The 24394-nt window shown below is 33.0% G+C and overlaps 3 protein-coding genes across 5 annotated transcripts in view; 1 reads left to right on the top strand and 2 right to left on the bottom strand.

Moving 5' to 3' along the window:
- Positions 1-826: 826 nt before the first annotated feature.
- On the bottom strand, positions 827-13227 carry LOC148607659 (transmembrane protein 17-like). Its single transcript, XM_088544611.1, has 4 exons — positions 13092-13227; positions 7307-7410; positions 5704-5817; positions 827-4038 (listed from the first exon to the last, which is right to left on the bottom strand). Exons 1-4 carry the CDS (start codon positions 13207-13209, stop codon positions 3745-3747), a joined length of 630 nt encoding a protein of 209 aa, XP_088400737.1. The 5' UTR covers positions 13210-13227; the 3' UTR covers positions 827-3744.
- Positions 13228-13427: 200 nt separating this feature from the next.
- The window catches only part of LOC148607660 (uncharacterized), a 28249-nt gene continuing 17282 nt past the window's right edge, over positions 13428-24394 (top strand). The window contains exons 1-5 of one of the 3 annotated variants that reach the window (XM_088544912.1): positions 13428-13456; positions 20819-20883; positions 21188-21333; positions 22651-22738; positions 23253-24179. In XM_088544912.1, coding sequence (XP_088401038.1) covers positions 20842-20883; positions 21188-21333; positions 22651-22738; positions 23253-24179 — 1203 coding nt within the window. In that variant the 5' untranslated portion in view covers positions 13428-13456; positions 20819-20841. Of the gene's footprint in view, positions 13725-20818; positions 20884-21187; positions 21334-22650; positions 22739-23252; positions 24180-24394 lie in introns of all 3 variants that reach the window. The other 2 variants (XM_088544913.1, XM_088544914.1) reach the window with 2 other exon arrangements.
- On the bottom strand, positions 15187-17847 carry LOC148607661 (uncharacterized). The gene has a single exon (XM_088543552.1). The coding sequence runs from the start codon at positions 17845-17847 to the stop codon at positions 15187-15189; it is 2661 nt and encodes an 886-aa protein (XP_088399678.1).

Genomic DNA, 24394 nt, shown 5'->3' on the forward strand with positions numbered 1-24394 from the left:
AGATTAGGCTTCACATCACAAGAAGCAAAATGCACCTATAAAATGTACAGAAATGTTTTTCCTTTCAGAAACTGTTTAAATTTTTTAAATAAGATGAGAACTTTTTTCACAGCACTATGAGGAACAGGGGTAATTTCTGCGTAGGACTATTTTTGCCTACGTTCCAAATGCTCATTGGTTGAATTGGTGGTCTGTAACCTATATAAGATCAATTCCCTAAGTGGGGGGAATAATATTCTCAAACTATCCATCTATGGGTGTCTTTTAATAAATGAAACACAACTTTTTTTCATAGTTCTCTAATATACCATTAGATAATATACAATTATAAAATTAACACACATTTCTATCTAAAGAACAAATAGCTATCAATGACTACATGTATAACAACCTGTTTACATTAATGGTATTCCAACAAAAAAAAATACCCATAAATAATTTCCTTGATTGTTAATTGTACAAACTTGATCAAGGTCATGACTCATTACATTACATTATATTCTGGACGGAATTCACTTGTATCAAGACAATAGCAGTGTTCTTTTATTAGCATAGTTTTGTCAGGCTTTTCCAAAAATGTGTAGCACAGCCATCTTAGTGCATTCTAATGATCAATCAATTTCAGATCAAAAGAACTAGCACTTGAAAATTAAGCACTGTACAACAATGTCCTTCCTGTAAAAACAAACAATTAACTTGCTTCAGTAGGTTACAGCGAGTAAAATAATTAAGTTTAGCGGATACAGCTGATCTGTCCTCATGAAATTGAACTTTCTGTCTGACATTCAGTCAGATAAATGAAAAAAAATTCCGTTGGACAGAAAAACTGTCTTTATTTTTGCTGTTTTGACATTTTTTTTTTGGTTTATTCTTTCTGTCTGAAGGTTATCGTTCTGCTTTTGGAGATAATAGACAAATGCAGTGGAAAATATCATAATGCCATCTGTAGCTGGAAATATTATAAAAAGTGAACAATTATTTCAAAGTAATGTTTTCATGTGAAATGCCTGGAAAAGTACTGTAATGATCAATGTCTGTTTAGAGTTTTTGTATCATTGGATGGTGTTTTATTTTAATGTTTTAGAATCACCTGATGAACTTTAAACTTCCTACCTGACACTGATTTAAATGTCTTTATATGAAGAAAGTGTTAATCTCCCTATAAATTGTCCCCTGAACTACCCAAGATTTTTCATCAGGTAATGATCATTCAATTAAGTGTAAGTGTTTGTAAGAATCAGGCAAAATGGGAAAAATCAGAAACATGCATGTCAAAATCCCACCGATCTGACAATATAATATCACTAAAGGATACTCTATTTGAAAGACCATTATTTGATCTCTGCATAACTGGCTATGCGCAGAAATTTTTCAATAGAAGGTTAGAAAAATGAGGTTTTTGATAGAGTTATCTGCCCTTTAAATGTTCATTGACAGTGCATTTCAATGAAATTACATCTCAATGCACCAATATGATATGGAAAATCTTGTCTTTTTCCCTTGATTCTGATTGTGTAAATAGTCAAATATAGGTTTTTTCATATCATGTTTCACCCACTGCCTGATTCTAACAGGGACTAACACTTAAATTGACAAGAAGATCATCTCTATCCCCCAAAGTTACCTAGTTTACTTGCTATAAAGGGTTTCATTCACATAAAAAAAACCTCTTAAACAATTAGCAAAAACTTCAGCAATAAATAGGAGATTCATCTTTCAGTTTCTAATCCCATAGTGAAAAAGAAATATTCAATATATTTTTTTATAAACAGTTTTGAATATAATTGTGTTGGAAGAAGTTTTTTTGGCTTTTAATTCAACAGAGTCATGTAAACAAACTTGTAGGTCAAGTTTTCAACCATGAATAACTTAATACTTTATTCAACAAGCGTTTATCTCCAGCACCATGCTCACCTCCTACTAAGTTTTACAAACATTTCTCAAATTTCAATTTATCATATTAATCTGTTGACACATGCCTATCATGTTGATCCTGTTGAAGGTCTCTACTACATTTTAACAACATTATACTATGGGGAAGGCTGTTTGATACAGGTTCTAGAAAACACATTGCCTTCATGACAAAGTGTGGTTCTCCCAGCATATCTTTTTTAAAAGGTCAACTGCTCTCCAAATGCAACATTATCATGCTTTCAAAATGTTTAGGGGATTACACAAGAGCAAGAATAGGAAAATTTGCTATAGTGTCACTTAATAGCACTTTCAATATAGAATTACAGGCATCAATTCATAAAAAAATACTTTTGATTACTGATTAGCCACTGTTTAAAATAGTACATGTTTAATCCTCCAACACATACACATTTTCCCCTTAGATTAAACTTAATTCAAGAAATTAACATTTTTCACACTTTTCATTTTACTATAAGGTAAGGGACACAACGTTTGTATTCAGCATCTTTATGAATTTGGCTAAACCTTACCAATTTGGAGATACATCTTTGTATATGCAAATATCTGCTGTCTGACCCCTATGTTCTATTTTTAGTAACGGTGGCCATGTTTTTTTTAACTGATCAAAAATCCAAACGGTCATTTTGTGCAGGATACTCCCGAGAACAGTTTCATTCAAATCTATTCAGTAGTTTCAGAGAAGAAGTCTGAAGAAATTGTTAACGATGACCATGATGGACGCCAAGTCATGGCAATAGCTCACATGGTCTACGGCCTGGTGGGCTAAAAATGAATTACACCACCATCCCACCCCCCAAATCACATTTGTCATAGCCCGCAAAAATAATGTAGAAGGAGTTGTTTCTTGAAATATTTTATATGAAAACTAAAAATAAGGTTTTGGTAATGAAGCATCCTTCAGGAGATAATGGTGGGTGTGAGAATAATAGGATAATTAATTGGAAAGAGTAAATAACCAATTGATTATCCTATTTATTAAAAAGATTTTCTCCCTTATTTGTTCCTATTTTCAACATAAAATTCAAAGGAGCGGATTTATTTATGGCCAATTTTTGGCCTCAAAATTTGAAAATGTTCAAAATAAGGATTTTTATAATTTTTTGTACACATAAAAGTTTACACCAGCTAGTTCAATAAGATATAGACCAAAACAGAAACGCATCTCACCATTATTGCGCCAACAAAACTGACTAATTGTTGAAAAATCTATAAAATCGAAATATTTCAGCATATTTTTGACAGTTTTTGTGAAAAACAAATGTGGCCGCATGCGTGTCCATTCTTTACCTTTATATATATTGTGTAGTATTGTAAGATACAACATAAATGTTAATATTTTGGATAAACACGGATGCGGCCATTTCCGTTTTAGGCAAAAACCATCAAAAATATGTGCAAAATGCAACAAAGTTGAAAATTTCACTAATATTGTGTTAATTTTGACTGCTATTAGTTCAAAAACATTCATGATATCACCAAAATCGGCTGAGATGTATTTACTACAACCATTATACTTTCAAATAAACTAACTAGTATAGACCAAAACAACTCTTTTAAAAAGGTTGAAAACAGGGGCCAAAATAGGGCACTACCGAATCTATTTCTTTGTGAACAGGGAATTGATAAACATATAGTGATGTTTTGTGACATTTTGGCAGGAGAAATTTCTAGAGTGAAGTAATTTCAGTGTGAATTATCAAAAATTTTTACGCAGGGAACATTCGTCAAATCACTGCTATCAATATAATAAATTAATTCAAATGGTCTTATAGTTAAGTAATTAATAATCTATAAATACAATATCAAAGACTATGAGTAATGATCATATCTATCCTGTTCATATCTATCCTGCCAGTATTCATCTTCATGGACACTTTCTAAGTCTGTAAACTGACGTAGATGGAATTTAGTCACTTGATAATTCACCATTGTTCTAATAGCAAAATAACCACAAATAACTTCGAATACGACAAATAAGGCCTCTACGATATGTACCGCTCTTTCAAATGGTAGTAGAAGTGGCTCTGTGTTAAATAACAGTAGTAAGATTAGAGGTAGTTGAATTAACAATGTCAACAACCAGGAGCCTGCTAATTCTGGAACCTATAGCGTAAAAAAAAATATTAAGAAAAGCTGCAAAGAAGTATACTGAAGAAAAGTGTTATAAAAAAAAATAAGTAAATTTAAGTAAAACACTTGGAACTGAACTTTTTTATATAATGGAATTTTCGAATGGAAATAAACTAAAGATTATTTTTCTGAAAGAATAGATTGTCATACCATTCTTTTAACTCAGACTATGATCTTGTAAATTTTTGGGTGAAAAATGGTCTATTTCCAAAAGGAACCAAGAGCAGAAGTACCAGCATATTTTTAATCTATGTCAGTGCTCTTGCTAAATAACAACTCAGTAAAGCAAAGGATACAAGCAGTGTTTGAAACTTAGTATTAAAATAGAGTTAAGGAATGTTTCTTGTCCCAAATACATTAGTTTTAAAGGTGAACAATCTCCCCTTTGAAACATTTACCTGGATTTTTTTGCAAATATGTAAATTTTTAGGTGCTTAAGGGGTCAAATTTACTTTCAAGAGTGGAATGCCCTGCACTTGTCCAAGTTTTAAATCAATGGTCCACTCATAGAAAATCATAAGTCCACAATAACATGCCAATTAAAGGAGTTAAAGGTCCAGGGCCCAGATGAATGAACCTTCAAAGGTCCTAAAACAAAGACCATTACTTATTCAAGTTATTGGAACCCGTAGGTGCTGTTGACTAAATAAAAAACATAATAAACTTCTATTTTGTCCAGTCAATCTAGCTAAATTATACCCTAAAGCTATACGAACTGCAACAGAAAGTTGCATTATGACCCAATTAAACACAGGAAAAAGGCTAACAAACTCTCTCTTGCAGACATATCAAAATAAACATGGGAAATAACATTGGAAAGGGGAGATAACACTGCACAAATGGCTGAAATAGCAATAAAATTTGATAGTATCATAATTATGCCTCATCTTATAAATAAAATGTGGGGATAGTAGACTTTTAAGCATTAGAGAATCATCTACAACTTTAAAATAGTTTTCATATTTTTCATCAAAGAACAACCTATATAAGTAACCAAATAGTAAACAATACATCCATTTTCGAGTTTCATGTACATGTAGTTAAAGTTCAAGAATTCCAACTTTGATGAAAATAATAAAGTAAGCATTTTACATTTAGCAGTTTAAAGATTCTTTTAAAACTGATGATAAGTAGTTAGCAAATATAAACAAATGATCACAGTGCCAGAAAATAAGCATTTTCTGTTATCAAAAATCCAAAAATTTAAATATATCCATAAATCTTCAAATGTGTTATTGACAGTGTTATATATCATGGACAGTAAATTATGTCAGATAGTCAGTAAGGAACAAATAACTTTACCAAAGTAGAATACAATATATGCAATTGATAAAATAATTAAACTCAAAACTTACAAAATCAAATTTTTTTATGGAGTTATCTCCCCATTCAATGTAAATTTTCATATGAGTTTTGAAATGCTCATTTTGAGTTTTCCCAACTTAGATCTTTTAAGATTTTTTTCAGTGTATGTATATTGGTCAATAATCTACTCATTGGAATAAAAACATTTTCTGTTACCATTTTTGTAAGGTTAAATTTTATCTTGACTTGACTAATAAATTCTAACGGGAATTGGACCACTGAAGGAAAGCCATGAAAAGCTGAAACCCAAGGACGGTCATATTTAAGTCTTACCCTTTCAGCAAGATTTCCGATATATCCCACATACAGTCTTATAATCTCCATGATAGTAAATACTACATATATGGCTATTAACAGGATGATGTATAGTGTGGACAAGTATGCAAACTGTAACAAAAATAGAAAATCATCTGTAGATACATGTACAATATTTGTTCTACATGTAACTTCCATGTATATATTTATCAACAATGTCATACCGTACACAACCAGTAGCTAGTCACTTTAGGATAAAAGTTGAAGCAAGTTATAGAATAAAAGAAGGAGACAGAAAATATCAGTGAACCTGACAGGGGGATGTCCTGAGGAAATGTTCAAATCTGATGTTATTCTGGTGAACCTGACAGGGTGATGTTCTGAGGAAATGTTCAAATCTGATGTTATCCTGTTCACCATTGAGGTCACAGACAATCTGAGGTAACAATTTTTTCATTGTTACTTGAAATTGCGAATATTTTTTAGTACATGTAACGTTGTATCGTGTGATTAATGTCGGCAGCCTGATATAGAAAATATCTGGCAGTAAGAACTACGGAAAAAAGATAAAGTCGCTGATGAAACAATAATAAAGGTTTATAATACATAAAGTACATGTATTCACTTTTTTACCATCTGTCAATGAGTGGTGACAAACGATTATCAAGTTGTTAAATGTTTTTTTTCAGATTTTAAATTGTTCCTAAAATTTAGGTTTTTTGTGTTGATCAATAAATAGAAACTGTTTTTGAAGAAGAAAAAAACTGAACCACATTAGGCACATTATTTATGTCCTATTTCAATGAATATGACTGTACAGTTTAAAAGAGTAATCAAGGGAACTAACGTTAAAGTGGTAATCAAAAGAATGTAATCCAGGGACAATGACCCGACATGGAAAACAGACATACACAACAAAAAACATAGAGTAACTAAAATCATACATACGAAGTAACAAAAGCAAATGAGCAACTTGGATGCCACTAAAAACTGGGAGCATGGATCAGGTGCACCAGTAGGGTAAGTGTCCTCTGCTTTTCTAGAAACACCAGCCGAGTTGCTCATGAAAAGTTAAGTCTGGGATAGATGAAAGAGGAAAGGAAAACTATGACATGTTGAACAAATCAGTTTTCATGGCGCAGATGGATACACTGTAACAATCCACAAGTTCACGATGATGACCATAAAACTTCTGTAATGATGACTTCAATCTTGTAGCAACATAACCCTGTTTCAGAAGCCTACTTGTTAGAATTCTAGCACGAAAATATTAGTTCACAGTTTACACATGCATTACAGTATTGTTGAATAAGGTTTTATATATTGGCTTAGTTATTGTTTCGAGGCTAGCTATATTCAACTGAGGCATAGCAATTATACCTTTATTGAATAACTAGTACAATAAGTCAAATTAGTCTAGGCCAGTATTGATCTTAGCCAGGCCAATATGACGTATTTTGGCGGCTAAATCCTGTATTGGACAGCTAAATCCTGTATCGACACACCTTTGTATTGTATTGTCAGTTTTTATCATATTTAGGCTAATATTCAATAAATTATAGTATTTTTGTGTTCTGCATGAAATAAACAATAGGATTAACAGTTATAAAGTTTTGCTAACCTTGACTTGGAATGTGACTAATGTTGCTGTCAGCCAGAATGGTGAAAAGAATATGTTGAAATACAAAGCCATCTGCAGTGGTAAATTAGTAACATATTCATTTCCTGAAAAATAACATTGAAAGTACTAAAAAGAGATTAATTAAGGTGCATTTAGTCCTATAAATCTAAACTAGAGGCTCTGGAGAGCCTGAATCGCTCACCTGGTCAGAAATAGTCTTTATAGCTTCTGAAGCTGAACTCTCGACCTTACCATACTATTGTCACAAGAATCATTCAATTAATACAGAGCATCTTAGTTATCCACCCGGTTTTTATATTATAAAATAAATCTCTAATTGTCATTTTTTCTCTTCAAGGGCAAAAACTCCAACATTGACCAACAGATCTTTATGAAAATTTCAGCAAAGGTCGGTCTCACCATGATGATCAGTTCTCCCCCTAGAATATTAGGCTAAACCCTTTGGTTTTCAAGTTATATCAACAAGTTGTCAATATTTATTAGTGTTGGCCATGTTTCCAACAGATAATAAACTGTTAAGGATATCCCAACAAACATTCATGCAATGTTTAGTTACAATCCATCCTACAAGTTATCTAAGGGGAGATTTGTTTAAAAAATCCATTTCAGGACACATGACTCATTCATTTGTCAACGGATCTTCCTGAAAATTTTGGCATTCACATACATGTATGTAGGTAATCCCATCATGCTAAACAATTTTAATCCCTGCCAGACTTTTTACTCCTATGGTCTATTTTTACAAACAGAGGCCATGTTATTCACAAGATCAAATATCCACACCCATAGATTGCTAAAAATATTCTACATAACGTTCATGCTAAAATTTGTTTCAATCCATCCAGTAGTTTCAGAAAACATTTTCAAAGTTGGAAATGTAAAATTCAGGGAAAAAATCCATTTCAGGACCCGTAACTCATTCATTTGATCTTTCTGAAAAATTCGGCATAGGTCCAATCTAAACAATTTTACCCAATACCAGATTTTAGCTAAACCCGACTATTTTTGTGTTATTTGCATAATTCTACAATTTGACCCCTATGGTCTATTTTTAGTAACGATGGCCATGTTTTTTGCCAGATCAAAAAACGATGGCCATGTTTTTTGCCAGATCAAAAATCCCCGCACAAGGATTGTTAAACATGTTCTACATAACATTCATGCAAAGTTTGGTTACAATCTATTGAGTATTTCAGAAGAAACGATGTTTGAAAAGTTAACAGATCATGACAACGGACAACGGATACATAGTGATGGCAATAGCTAACATGGCCTTTCAGCCAGGTGAGCTAATAATATACACATTTGTCTTACATGTATACATCTATGGTTAATCTCAAAGTAGCGATATGAGTATAATCAATGATTCCAGTAATAATCAGAGACTGAAACTAGCATTCCTAAAACAACCATTATTTGCCACATTAACAATGTTGTATCTCAACATTCTAGGATTTTAAAAAATTTTAGATTTCTGCAGGAAAACTCTAAATGAGGATCAACTTTCCCACATTTGAAGTTGCTTTCCAAACTTACCGAGTCCTTTCAAAAACTCAAACTTTCTACTTGCCATTTGAAGGGAAAGTGGAGCATATAAAACAACTTTCCCACACCAAAATTACACTTGCCCCGGGTGACGGGAAATGGAATCCTAGAACACTGTAAAATCTGTATGTTCACTTCAGTCTTTAGAAAACAATCATCAAGCAACATATCAAACAAGCCTAGCCAAATCAATAAGATAGCTGTTAATAAGATAGACCACCTTGTTACAGCCTTCATTATTTGTTAGATTTCCTTTAACTTGGACGAAGTGCTGATAAATTTAGAAGGATTTGGGTAAAAGTCATGATTGTTGCCTAGATAAAGCTTAAATTTTTGTTGCATTTTCTTCAAACTTGTGAAAAGTGCTGGTATTTTTTTTAACTATGATTTGGGGTAAGGTGGTGGAGGGCATATGAAAAAATATGGAGTTATGGTTTTTGCATTATGCCATCATTTTTTTGTTGGGTTTCCTTCTAACTTAAATAAAGTGTTAGAAACCATAAAAGCCTGGATGAGATTGATCCTCTTCAAATTACATTGAGGTCAACTTTTTTGAGAGAGAGACTAATGAAAAGACCATCGATTTATGCCTGCAGCCTGTATGCAGCCTTCATTTTTATAAATCTTGTTTAAGATATGGGGTTGCATTGAGTATTAGCTAAAACAACAAGGAAAGGATCAACCAAGGAAAACCTTGTCAAAGGGAGCTAAATTGAAGATAAGTCCAAAAATGGTATATTAATGTAAAAATTAAGAATTGATTTTCTATAGGTCCAAAAGTATTTCTGCAAGATGGCCAAAAAGGGATTTCCAGCACATAAATTTACTCCCGCGATTTAATGATGTCATGGCAAAATATATGAAGCATCTACTATGATTTGATCAGACCTAGAAGCTCTGTTAGTAATTGGGGTATGAATTTGTATTCTACTGAAGTGAAATATCCCAGGTGATCCTGCAATTTTTTTATTAGCTTGACAGGGGTATCGGACCATGTACCCATGGTACACCCAAGAAATACTGAAGCGAATCAGGAAGTATTCATATTTTTTTAAAGTGTACAGGGCTCAAGCTACTTGAGAAAAACAGGGAGAAGTGACTTCTCTTTCAAAGAGACACTAGGGAGAAATGGGGACGAACAGGGAGAAATGAATGCGTACGTGCATCATTTACTAATGCTTTTTAAAATTATATGTGTTATATGTTACTTACATGCACATAATGTATTGTATAAGCAAGCATTTTCATATATTTATTTTCTTTTATTGAGACAAATGTTACTTTTCTTTTCCTTCATGCTTAATGATTGACTATCATATATTAACTTACCGGTGCACCTGGTCCATGCTCTCAGTTTTTAGTGGAATCTGAGTTGCTCATTTGGTTTTGTTACTTTGTATGTATGATTTTAGTTACTTTATGTTCTTTGTTGTCTATGTCTGTTTTCCATGTCTGGTCTTTGTCCCTGGATTACATTCTTTTGATTACTGCTATAACCTTGGTTCCCTTGATTACCCTCTACCCCTTATCAAATTTATTACAGAAAAATTAATACAATGTACATGTCTGAGCAAAGCAAAGCTTCTGGCAATGCATTGTCCTATTGATTTTTTTTAGCAGCACCTGAATAGAAAATTTTCAGGCTGTGACATTCTGTAGGAATTTTCATTTTGTTCTGGTTTTTTTCCTGAACCCACTTAATCCATAATGATTTCTAGTTCAAAATAACCAGCTTCTTGATATAAGTTGATCAGGAGTATCAAAAGTCATGTCAAAAATTTATTACTGATAGAATCAAGACTGAAAAGTTAATGACACATATTGTAGCGGTCGGTAGGAGCTCGTCTCAAGCTCAAGAAATGTTCCATCAAATGGAGAATTTACTGTTCTGTTTGTTATGAAACATGAAGATCAAAAGAAATGCTTTGGGTTTTCAACTGAATTATCAATTGAGCAGTGTAGGAAATTCACTCAAATTCTAGCCAGTCCTGAATACAATTTTTCAATATATTTACTACATGGCTATATAGATTTTTGCTAAAATTTGCCAGCCCTACCAAAAAAAAAAGTCAGTCTTGGGCTGGCGGGCAGACTACTATTTCTAACTCTGAATTGAGATAAAGGACCTGCACGACAAATTTGTACGTTTCATAATGAAATGTGAACGGTAAAACTTGAATTATTGTAAGCTGAAGTGAAAAATGTTCATTCCGCATTCAGTCTTAAACGTTGGAAACAAAAAGTTGTTTAAAATACTTGCTTGTAACCAGGGTTTTAGCTAGCATTTTTAGGGCTTTAGTCACTTTTGCATAAAGCATGAACGACATATTATGGGCAGCAGAATTTTGTACATAGTCAATAGTATCATAAATGAAAGACATAAATATGCTTAATATATTTAAATAAAAATAATAAATGTTACAACAAAATAACTGTTATTTTCTATACGAAAACATGTCCGTTACATAAAAAAATAAAATAGTTACTATTAGAAAAATAGATTTTTTTACATCATGACAAAACTTTGATGCATTCAGTCCAAAAATAGTTACTATTTGACAAAAGCTACTATTGTGTTATGAAAAAACCTTCTGTCCTTTGCCAAACACCACTCCTCAAGAGCCCTCTTCAACCTAAAACTCCTCAAATCACAAGAATGGAGACAGATCTTTAGGAGAGAATTTACTGATGAAACCTTGAGCCTGTTCCTAAGATAGGTCTTTATCAGATTGTACCTACTAAATCCCCTCTAACTGTCACCAGGTGATAAAGCAGAAACTAGACAGATAGAAACGAGCTTGGCCACATTGACATAGTCAAATGTAGAATTTTGAACTCTGTAAGTGGTTGTCCCGTGATTTCTTAATGCTGGATGGAAATTTTTTAGTAACCTTCAGGGGCAGATCCAGGATATGAGTTTAGGGGGGCGTAAATTGAATTAAATGCCGTGCAAATCAAGGCAAAAAATTTTATGGGGTGAAACTTGTGGTGAAAATTTTTTTTCTTACCAATTTAGGGGAGGCGTACACCCGGTACACCAGTCCTTGGATCTGCGCCTGACCTTTGACCCTGTATCATGAGTCGAAGTGAAGAAGTTCGTAATCATTGTGATTTCGTTTCAAGAAGACAAGAGAATTGGAAAATAAATACTTATCATTGATTAATACTTCCTAACTGTCAGTATTGCGTTAAAATTAATTGACATCCTTTAGATGACCAGTCACACATAGGAGACATTGTTTTTATAGTGTGTGCATTTAAATTTCTAAAAATAGATATATATAGATAGCTATATATATGTGCGAGGTTTGTGAAGGGTTTGTTTTTATATTGGAGTAAATATCAGTCGGCATCCATTAAAGATCGAAGTTGGTTAACGCGACTAATCCTTAAAATAATTATATATATATACATGTAAGTTATATTTTAAATGTTCTTAAAATCAGAAATGTCTCAAGTCAACTCAAAGCTTTTTTTGGCAGTTGAAAACGATCGTCTGAAGACGAGTGAGAACCCTGGGATTATCTTTTGTGCTCCTAATGATAAAAAAATTGTTAAATTGTTGTTATTTTAAAGGATTATTTAATGATGCACATATCAGGGATGCCAGGTTAACAACAATCGAATGTATTTCACACCTGGTTGACCAGGTATTACCAAGCGTGGGGTCATAAACTTGAATGTGTGAATTAATCAAGAATAAAAAATTGTATTCAAATGTTATCTTGATGTTTAATGCAAAAAATAATGTCTGTATTTGTTAGAGATGATGTAAACAAGAAATACAATAACTTTGTTTATGATATTCCTGTAGTAGATAATTGTTACTCCGGTTATTAAAAGTGAAATGGTCTCAAAAACCCATCATCATTCTATATCATTCTTAGGCTCAGAAAACATAGAATGCTGAAGGGATTACAAGTTCATATCCTTTATGAAAACCTCAAATAAAATACATATACTGTGTTTCTAATCCCATAACTGGGGCAAAAGGGAAAATTAATAGTGTTTCAAGTTTCACCGGCCACAAATCAAATTCCTAACTCGAAAAAAAATTTGAAAACACGATGAGTAACAGTTTACTACAACCCTACATTTTTGTTGATTGTCAAAAAGAATATGAATTTAATCATAAATTTTATGCTCTGTTGAAACTTGAATATTTTTGACCATTTTGGCAATTGTATGATGATAGACAAATGAACGAATCAATGGTAACCTGTCTTTTTCAGTTGATATTGTTGGGGATCCTGAACGTCTTTGGAAATTGGGAACAATACATCGGTGAACGACGTTACTGTTTTTCGCAAAGATTTTCCCAACAAGGGAGAATCCATGTTTACGTTCGGAGCGGGAGTATCACGTGATGTAAACATCCGGTTCTATACACATTTAATTTTTCTTCAAGAAATACTCTGAAAAATATTCTTGTTGTAACCAAAAGCATTAATTTCTACAACTTTTGCAGTGGTTTAATTTACTTGAATAAATAAAACTTTTAAAGTAATTCTGAAAGATTGAGATTTCACTTTGACCAATCAGAATTCACGCTCCAATTTTTGAACGGAAGCAACTTGCGCAAAGGTAAACACAAACTACAAATTCCATGATGAACCCTTAATGGTAAAAGATGGGTATTTTTTGTTGCACAAGCACTGTGCTAGCACCATTTATGTCTGAATGATCTCTAATTTATCGTAAAGTAAACCCATATTTAAGAGTTTCAAACAACACCGATTTTCTTGAAAAATTTTGCACACAGACTGACAGAGTCAGAGTACAGGAGTAGTGATACTATTACTAATAGTACATGTATTGATGATAGCTTATCATACAGACAAAAATAAAATGTGTAAGTGAAAATATGCACATGTTACCTGTGTCAATCTGACATTATCTGACATTTATGCCTCATTAATGTCGAAGGGAGGTACCCAAGCAAAATAAAAAATTAGCCTCTCAAGTCAAGAGATGGCTAAAATTCATATAACTGTCCATTTCAGAAATTACAAAGTAAAATATTTGAAAACGGTCCTAGAAGTTTTTTCTCTTAGTTATACTGTGGAGGGATATACAAGGAATAAGAAATTGATAGCGGGCACAAACAGAAATACAAGTTTTTGTCAAAAAAGGCTTTTACATTCAGGCGGATAATCCGCAATCAAGATTAAAAGTCACTTCCGTACATTTGGACAGCAAATCAGTTTTAGGTAAAAATAATGTGAAACTAATCATTTTGTGTTACTTTCTTGATCAGTCATGGAAATGATTATATACACATTCCAGACATGTAATTTTGGTCTTGTAAAGGCATGAATGAGCTTACTGAATCAATAAATAAAATTCATACATTATGGTACCTTAAATTTCCAAAGAAAACGTTAATAACATTTATTATTATTTGAACACCTCTTACTTTTTATATTAGAAAATTAGCTTAAAACTAAAAACAAACTTTATTGATTTATTAACGTTAGCTGGAACTTGATTTTATTAAGTAATATTTTTTATAACTGGCCTTTTTTGGTTGAGAACGGAAGTGACAAATGTATACGGTAATGACAATGCTGTATGGTAGTGATGATTTCATGCATGGTTGTGACAAGACTATAAATGTTGTGATTTTTTTGTCCAGGAATATGCAGCTGTTGAGTATTTTCCTTTTGATCATAGTACATTCTATATGCTCTACGTTTTGTACCTGTATTAAGTCGATATAATAAAAAGAAGGGATATAGTTTGGACGAATCTAAAGCAAAGGAACAGCACTTTTATTACTGTTTTTCTTTGTTAGATGTTGCGTATACCAAAGTCAAACAACAAACTACATGAAAAGGTAGAATTAAGGTTGCATGCAGCTGGAGTAACAGGTTTAAAGCTGCAGCTCTGGATGCCCATCTACCATAATTTGAACGATTTTGTACTATATGGAAAAGACTATGCAAGTTATTTTTATACGTAATGATAACGATATCGTTCCAAGTACAGTTTTATGTATCGTAATATTTAGGCTTACACTAACACACTTCAGAATGCAGAACATATTTATTCACAAAAAACATCTGAACTTAAAAAAAAATTCAATTAAAAAATATCGAAATTTGAGGAACTAACTTTAACAGTTCATTATGTTCAAAATACAGACCAACAACTAACTGAAGTCATATCAACTTTGAAAAACTTCAACACTTAATTATTTTCAATTGAACAAAGTTCATATATACCAAAACTTAAGCCGCAGTGAATATTTTAAAATTAACAATTTTACACTTGACTTAGGTGAAATCTTTCGGAAATATCAAACTTGGACCTAATTAGTCAAGATCAAGTTTATCAGAAATCAGTTTGTACAAACTTGGTTGGATTTGCACATGCCTTCCATTCTGGGTAACTTTTGCTGGCTTTGGAATCATTGAAACTACGTTTTGGAACGTGTACCAAATTGTGTCATCCAGTAATGGCCAAAAGTATCTGTTTTTGCCAATCCGATGCATACTAGTAACTTCCACACTGTCGATATCAACTTCTTTGATAATTCCTGGATAAATTTTCCCATCATAACGTACTACACACCATTTTCCAATCAGATCTTCATCAGCATGATCGATTGGAAGAAGTTCAGATTGTTCACGTCCATCGTCAGGGAGACGTTTATCAACTGTATCGGCTGATTTTACTTGACTTTGCACTGTCTCATTTTGTACAGAGGAGGGGTCCTTACTGACTGACGTATCTGTACTGACTGACTTATCAGTAACCTGACTATCGGACACATTTGGAAAAGTGAAAATCTTATGATCATAGCAACTGCATTTATCTTGGCAAAAGCAGCTGAGACATCGTGTGTGGATAGTGCTTGGTTGATCTATGTTCCACTTGACCTGATGTAATTTCATAGTTCCTGGAACTGGCTTGAGAACAGGCAGTAATGGTCGAAAATTAACAATTTCCTGTTCTGTAACCCTGTATATCTTAACTTTAACTTCTGCACCAATAACTTGTTGGATAAATGTTTCAGCATCTAATATATCTTTTCCTTGGGCAACAAGTCTGTCTGCTGTTCGTTTTAGTACCCCACCAATACCATCGGGTGCACCTTTGCCATGTGATGCTTCACTAAAATTCCAGGAGGCATTTCTGAATCCGTATTCTTTCATTTTGGAACACAGCAAGAAAAAGTTTGATTTTGATCTATATTGGGTCGTAGGACCATCACTTAAGAAGTGCACCTTTTCAACTTCCGGATTCTGTTTTTTTACTTCTTCCAAAACAGGGTTCAAGTGTGACCAAATAGCAACTGGGTCGTGACATGTGGACTCTGAAACTGAGCAAAATGAAAAGGGTTTTTCATTTGCAATGTATAATACACCTGTGTGTAGAGAAATTTGTGATCTTGATGCCCCAAAATGCATTGCCTGAACTTCCTCGGAGACCTTGCATCCATAATTTTCTGAGAAGTCTATGTGTATTAGACATTCAGAGGTAGATAAATTATCTTTGAGGTTCTTTAAAGAAGTGTACTGAGTATGAATATTAAAAATATGTCGACAAAATTTTGTCAAAAGTATATTAGTGCGCTCTATCAGTTCGCCTAGTGAGCTCTGAACTTTTTCTCTTTTGACGATGGTAACGTTGAAAGATTCTGATTCCCCATTTGGTTTGTATCTTGTCCTTTCCTCAGTTTTATTTAGCCATTCATAAACATGGACTTGTCTTCCAAGTTCACAATTAGTGACGTTCAGTTCTCTGTTTCGACATTCGTTGCATTCCCTATACATACAACTCTTGTTCTGTATGTTACAACATATCTCCTTGACACATTCTTCTGTGTTGTTTGACAATATTGCTCCATGCTGGTGCAGTTTGTCGACCATACTTTGCATATTCGAGTGTAATTTGCATACACAAGTATCTCTATCTGTAATCTTTGGTGTAACAATCCAAAACGGGTGTAAACGCAGAAAAGCTGTATATGACAACTTTTTGACATCTTTGTTTTCAAGTAGAAATTTCTTGTGCAAATTTTTCAAAGTATCACACAAAACACGTTTTTGCTTCTTCAGTTTCTTTCTTGTAATAGTATCTTTTTTTCCTGGCATAACTCCACTGTTAATGTCTTGTTCCAGAAACCTTATGACTCTTTGTCCAACAGTCACTTTCTTTCTGTCTTTTCTTGGTTTTTTCTCATAAACAAGTCTGTCTGATCGCGTCCTGTTTGAAGCTATGCGCCGATGTCCAACTCCAAGAAAATCTTTCATGGATGAACCTAGGAGTCCATACTTTTTCAGAACATTCCCTGTTATCATTTTGGAAAAGACTTGCTTATCGGATTCTTTATTCAGAGATTTAAACTTAGATCTGAGTTCTTCTAAAATACAATTATGAAGTAAAAGCTGTTTCTTCAGTTTGGATGTAACACGACTTCCTTTGAGCTGTTGTTTGGTTTTCTTTCTTGGGGATTCGGGAATATCGGTTGCCTTGGCATTTTCTTCTGTTCTTTTTTTGAGCCTTTCATATCTTTTTCTGTACTTTTCCGATTCCTTTTCTTTCTTAGAAAGCTGTGCTGTCAAACGTTCTATTGTTCTGTATGCTGCACTTCTAGATCTTTTCACTTTTTTGCGCCCCCTCTGACATCTGGTCTGAGACTGGGGTTCTTGTAGCGGAACAATATCTTCACTTGAATGATCCGGAGTTTGAGGTGGGGTATATTGTTTAATGAAACTAAAAGCTATCTGTCCTGTCTTCTTTCTATCTCGCTCTGCCCTTTTTCTTTTTCTCCACTGCTTTCGTTGATTTCTCTGGCCACGTTTCCCAAGATCGCCAATCAATTTTATTTTCCCTTTTTCTTTTCTTCTTTGATATCGTTCTCTTTCCTTCTGCAGATATTCTTCATATCTTACGGAGTCTTCTTTAAGTTTGGCTCTGTAGTTCTTAAGTCTTTGTGCTTCTGTGATTCTTTGAACAGTTTTTCCCATTCTTTAACTTTCTTAATGAATAGTTTTCGTTTGTCTTGCGTGTGAATTAGAAGGTCTCCACTGTTTCTCAACCATCTAGCTTCTATTGGTTTTTGCCAGGATGCATGATCGTGCCACATGCACAGACTTAATTGTATTTCTAAGCTGATATCTAAACTGACTAGTAGTTGCTCTGTTTTCAATATTTCTTTAAATAACTCATCAACATCAGGTATTCCTGAAAAAGAAATAGATGAATTTGTCTATATATTGTTAAGAATAATTTTACATATTTACAAGTGGAGAGTTTTTGATTATTTAAAGTGCTGTAAACATCTCACAAATGAGTGCTATCTGTAATCATACGACGTTTTTGACCAATACTAACATTATAGGTATTCGTGTCAGGCGCCTTGCAAATATACAATGTTTCATCATATAATTAGATGAAATACTGGTGTTTTGAATACTTGACAGACTGATTTGGCTTTAGCTGATAATGAGGTCTTTGATTGATACATCAGTTGAGACAGCTTTTGTCATTAGTTATTCTCTGCTTAAAACTGGAGTTTAAATTATATATTAAAACGTTTCGTTTGTGTTTCTTAAAATGTGATAGAAGTCTGTGTATTGCATAACATATATTGGAGGGATCTAAGAGTCACTTTATTTCAATGTATATCGTATTAGATGTAATATTTAATCACTTTGGTCACTACCGTACATAATTTGTCACTACCATACGTTCTATTCACTGTACAAGAGTGACTTGCACAGTAGTGACAATCAACACATGTTTCCGTATTAATAGCGTTATAATTAAGTGCATTATGGGTAATTAATTGATTCATGAAAAGAACACCGTCATTATTCTATTTAATTAAAAAGGGGGAACTTTTTTCGCTCTAATATCGTCTGATAGTTGGTACAATGGTGACCATTAATAAACACACTCACTCTAAATGACTACTTACTTGTTATTTCTGCTTTATCTGCGTCATTTTGCATTGCGTTTAGTGTACCAATGTCATAGTGGAAAAATGGCGTTGACGTTATCACGTGATTTTAAATTTAAATTCGCATCAATTTCGGAATAAAATACAAATTACGGAAAATGTACGGTAGTGACAGAATTTTCTGGACATGTCTTCATTTGCAATTATCACAAACTCTCGAGTGTTATTAACTCCTAAATTTTGATTACGTTAATCTAAACAATATTAACTGATAAAATATTGTATTTAAGACAAACTTTCACAAAAGTTACGCAAGAAATTAACATTTAAACCTATGAACGTCAAAAAGGACAGATTTACCGTACAGCGTTTAGAAAAAAATGACTACTTTTGAATCACACAATTTGCATATAAAACATTAAAAATCAGGAAAATACATTGGTTATCTTCAAATAAACACTTAAATTAATCTGTCAAAAGTCATACATCTACTTATTTCGAAAAAACGATTTCTTTGCATAGGAAGGACAAAAATTACATTAAATGTACATTTATTTGATTTTCACCCAGATATGATTATTTGGACAAAAAAGCAATTCTCACCCACCTGCTAACCAAAATTTTATTCCTCAATGAACATTGTTGTATTATAGCTCATTTTTGAGAGTGAAATACCAGCCTTCTGTTAGACATTTTGTCATTTATTTTGGCCTTGTTTCACAGGCGAGGAGGAAAAATTGGTTGGCGAGAATTACTTGCTGGCAAAAACTACTCCTTGACCAGTATATGTGAAACATACAAATGTGTCCACAGGTTTTACACAACAGAATATAATGGTTTATTTGAAAGGAACAAATTGTACACTAGAGGTCACAACTACAAGTTATCCAAACACTTATCTTGAACCAAGGTTCCTAACAATTTCTTAACTAACCAAGTTGTAAAACGTTTTTGCCCTCTCTTTGGCTAGTTTTAATAGACGACTGAGGTCCTTGCATATGTGAAAAGGGACAGAAGAACAAGGTAAAGTTAAGTCTCACATATTACACATGTTGATATTTGGGTAGCAAAAAAAAAACACAAGGAACATTTTCTAGCAACACGAGAAATGTACAGTTTGTATATGTATTTTCAAAATACTTAACTGAAATCTGCTGTTACAGTATATGAACTGTATGTACATGTGTATTTTTACCCAGCTATATTCAAATTGATTTCATGTACTTAAGATCAAAGAAATACGGAACCAAAATCAAAATTGTAACATTTTAAAGAAACATTTGGTAAAACCTTGTCTGTGCTAGCAGTAAAAGAAAAATTTGTATTAGCCACGCTGGTGTAGAAATAAATGCATATATAAATATTGTGGCTATTGTCCAATGCATATGTATAGGCTACTGGGAAATTTGATTAGCCAGTGGCCCACAATCAAACCCAAGTTACATGTATAATATTCTTTGGAACTAGCATCCATTTAAAAATAAACCGTGTCCAAATTGAATAATAAACAAAGTTCAGATTGGAAATGAAGAATTTATTTCTACATCCAGAGTGATAATTAAATTTAACTACTTTTGTTACAAATTGCACAATTAAGCTAAATCCTAAATATTGATATGATTGGAATCTGGATTCATTTTTCTATACGATGATAAGAAATTTAGTACGATTATTTTTGTTATATTTTACAATGTACATTTGTAGTTCTAAGCATTTTACATGATAGCAGTAAACCCCTGTTTTCTTGACATTTAGAACACATAACATGCAGTGTTCTAGCTAGTATTTGAAAATAGAGGGATGCAGGGAAGAGGGCACTTTAACGTGTAGCATGTTTTTCAACCAAAAAGGCACATTGATCTTAGTTTTTTTTTAAGTTGTATGTTTACACTAAGACAGAAATATCTTTCTTCATTTTTCTCTTCTTATGTGGCATGCTTACCATCTTTTGAAAATTTATGTGGGACAATATGTGAAAGCACAATTTTTTTCCCCAATGACTGCAACATTTTCCATTGTAACTTATTTTTTTTCAGAATGTGATTGCTTGATTAAAGCTATGGAAATTCAGAATAAAGAAAATATTTGTAACTTTGAAAAGGTAAGATTTTTTTCAATAAATAGAGTATAAAGTTACTGGCATGCAGTCTTTGTCTTTGCAACTAGTCTTTTGTCTGAGTTTAGCAAACAGAAGTACAGGAATTTTATTTAAATTTTGATAAACTTATTGAACCACTTTAGAAGAATATGTTGAAATAAATGATTTTCTATTCCTAAACTAGCGGCACTAGTTATTAACCTAGGCCATAAATTATGATTGCAGAGTAATTTGACTATGCTGCTAAATATGACCAATTCACTGACAAAAATGCTATATTTTTATTAAGTTTTTTTTTCTTTTATAGTCTGCAGTTGACATAAAACCTTCATCCAGAACCCCTTTGAGGACCCCTCTAAAGGATGTCAATAACATTAACAGAAGTGTCAAGAGGTCAGAGTTCAATATTGTAACTGGGCTGGATACAAAGACTCCTAGTAGGAAAGCTAATAAGTATGCATATATACATCATTCATTGTAAATAATATTTGTTACTGACTGAAAAATAAGACGGGAGTCATATCTTAAAACATTCTAAAAAAAACTAAATGCTTTCATTTTTTTCGTAATTAGCAGGGGCTGCTCTGGCTTCCAAAATTCTGTCGCCAGAAAATTCACCAGCTGCCATTTTTAGTCGCCAGTTTTCAGAAATTAGAGCCAAAGGGTGCCAAAAAAAATTATACTTTAAAAAAAAATGACAGTGTCAAGTCCACTGATGAATTATCTTTGTCAATTCATCAAAATAACCACTCCATTCATGACATACATGTACCCAAGATTCAAGATTGGTGCATGTATAAAGCAGGTTTTTAGCTCTAGTCTGTCACTTTCATATGCATAAAATAATAAAGTACTATTCCAGAAAGAGGTATTTTACTTCTACCAAAGACTTTATATCACTATTCTCATAGTCCCTGATTTTTAAACATGTTCACCTTTGTCCTTTATGGTCTAATTTATCTAATACAATATAATTTTTTTTTTTTTCATTTTAAACAAACTTGATTCTTTTTTTCAAGTGATAAAATTTCTATCAAACTACAGTTTGTACCATAGACCATTAATTGTGTCCCTGTTTAATTATCTTGATATCTGAGTAACATTTCCTTAATTAGATTTTGGGAATCCCTATTCTATTTGTTTACCGATTTTCCCGCCAAAAAGTCTTATGGCAAAAGTGTAAACAAATGTCATCCATTATCTTTTATCAATTCTTTCATTTCGAAGTGTTTAGACACTTCGTGATGGGATAATCATTGTTAATTGGATTTAATTTATTCTGTTAATAGGTAAGTCTGTTTCTGAATGTATTACGTGGTTAAACAGGGCTGTGAAACTTGTGTAGCCTTGTGCACATGGCCTTAATTGTGTTTACCTTTGACCAGATGATGAGAGTTTTGATTGGCTCAATATTATATTTATTTTTGATTGACACCTCCATGAGGATATTGTCAGTCATGGTCACCTGGTCTAATTACCTTTAATTGCCCCCAGTCATAAATTGGTCATAGTCAATTAACTCTGACCAGGTGTCTACATCATTGTTTAACTAGAGAGAATATCTGTTGCTGATAAACTTCCTGCCAATTTTAATATATACAAAACCTAGGCGCCAAGAAAATCGCCATCTGGTTATTTTTGTCGCCAGATAAAATAAAAAATCACAAATTGCAACATTGGCGAAGCCCAACGTAACCCCTGAATTGGTTACTGTATTTCAGATTAGTAATGGCAACAGTAAATTCCATATATACATGACTTCCATTACAGGGTCAGGAGGTCAATCTTTGTTTATCATGACAAAGAAAATCAGTGTGAGGAGAAAACAAAAAGTATTTCTAAGTCTAATCCAGAAAATGTAAGTACATGTACTTTTCATTAGCTTAAAATGAAAATGCAAAGTTTCCAAACAAGGCAAATTCAGTACTAAAATAAAAGCAGAAACAAAATCTGTATAATCTGTGCATTTTAATACAAATACTGTACAAAAACAAACACACATGTACTTATGTAAAAAAGTTCTTTATTTAGATTTTAAGGGTGCAAAACACCATGAACATTTTACACACAAAATATAGTATAAAGTCTATGAACTTTAACCTGTTAAAAATGTTGACCTATCAATGAAAATAAATTGTATACATGTACATGTATTGACCCCATCAACAATGCTTGCCTATAGCCACTAGCTGGAAGCCCAGGGTTAGTGAAATGATGTGTACATTTCTTGTTTCGGGCTGGGTGAATCCTATATATACAGTCCTCTATAATTCTGACTAGTCGTTGAGAATTTTGAAGGAAAGGACTACATCAACAACAATGTGTTCACAGTAATTGAGTTTCAAATGTTTATATTTTTATCTAATAAATAGGCTCCACACACACCATTGGTAAAAGTAATTCCACCAACTCCATCTCCTGAGTCCTTAACAAGCCAGCCCTTTAATGTACAGAAAGATGAAAAGGATGGGTTATATGAAGATATCCCTAAACATGAGGATATAGATCTTGTTGCCAAAGAACTTGTAGAATCATATGACTCCTGTGATGAAGAAGAAGAGAATGAAGCAAGCTTTAAAGTTGCATGTGAACTTGTTTCTTGTGCAAATCATTGTGGTAATGATAATGCCAATGATATCATTGATGGTTTTGAGATTTACATTGACCATGAAGAAATTCTCAACAGTGATTTTGATAGTTGTGAAAACACTAGCATCGATGTTTTAATTCCATTGGAAAATGCTGAAATAAATACCAATGTGAAACTTGATGCAAATGAAAGTTCAACACAAGGCAGTGACCACACATACGCTGGTATGAAGTGTGACGCATGTGACAGTAAGAGAGATGTCTGTGACAATGGAACGTTTCCAATGACTCCTATATCCACAGCTTCTGTAGAAATCAGCACTGATAATCCCAGTATTATTGAATCCTCATGTTCTCCTTTTGTTACAGGGACTAGCGATGCAAATACAATAGTGAAAATAAACACTATTGACATCGCTTGCTCACCTTGTTACCATTATAGGGCGGAACAGGATACAATGACTGATCCAATGACTCCTGTAAGAGGTCCAGACACTTGTGATATATCTGTACAGCATTTGATAGACACTGTGTCGTCAGCATGTTCACCTGTGATCCCTGATATGCCATCGATGGCTTGCTCGCCCATCCCTAGCAGTCTAACAGCTGATTATACTGATACGTGTTGTTCTCCTGCATTTCAATCACAGACCACTGAATCATGCACAATGACTAATGCTACACCTATAAAATGTGAATCTGGTTCACAGGTATGAACTAACGTAGCACATGTACATAACTTCTGGTGTTTTATGAATTATTATGTATATTTCTTCATGTAAATTCTACATATAGCAACAAATAGTTGTTGTTAGAAGATAGAGAACTACCAAAACAGTCTTAAGATATTTGTAAAATGCATGTTGAACAATTATATAGTGGATTTTTATAAGTCTGCTTTCTCAGTGGTCTCCAGGTTTTAGAT

The sequence above is a fragment of the Perna viridis genome, chromosome 9 (genome assembly GCF_037379345.1).
Source record: "Perna viridis isolate PV_CMFRI_1.1 ecotype Kerala chromosome 9, ASM3737934v1, whole genome shotgun sequence".
Taxonomy (NCBI): Eukaryota; Metazoa; Mollusca; class Bivalvia; order Mytilida; family Mytilidae; genus Perna; species Perna viridis.

Coding starts and splice junctions, on each gene's coding strand:
- LOC148607659 (XM_088544611.1), bottom strand. CDS start 13,209: ATGGATTCTCCCTTGTTGGGAAAATCTTTGCGAAAAACAGTAACGTCG. Junction 5,818..7,306: donor TAGTCACATTCCAAGTCAAG/GTTAGCAAAACT, acceptor TTTTTGTTACAG/TTTGCATACTTGTCCACACT. Junction 4,039..5,703: donor TCGGAAATCTTGCTGAAAGG/GTAAGACTTAAA, acceptor TTTACGCTATAG/GTTCCAGAATTAGCAGGCTC.
- LOC148607661 (XM_088543552.1), bottom strand. CDS start 17,847: ATGGGAAAAACTGTTCAAAGAATCACAGAAGCACAAAGACTTAAGAAC.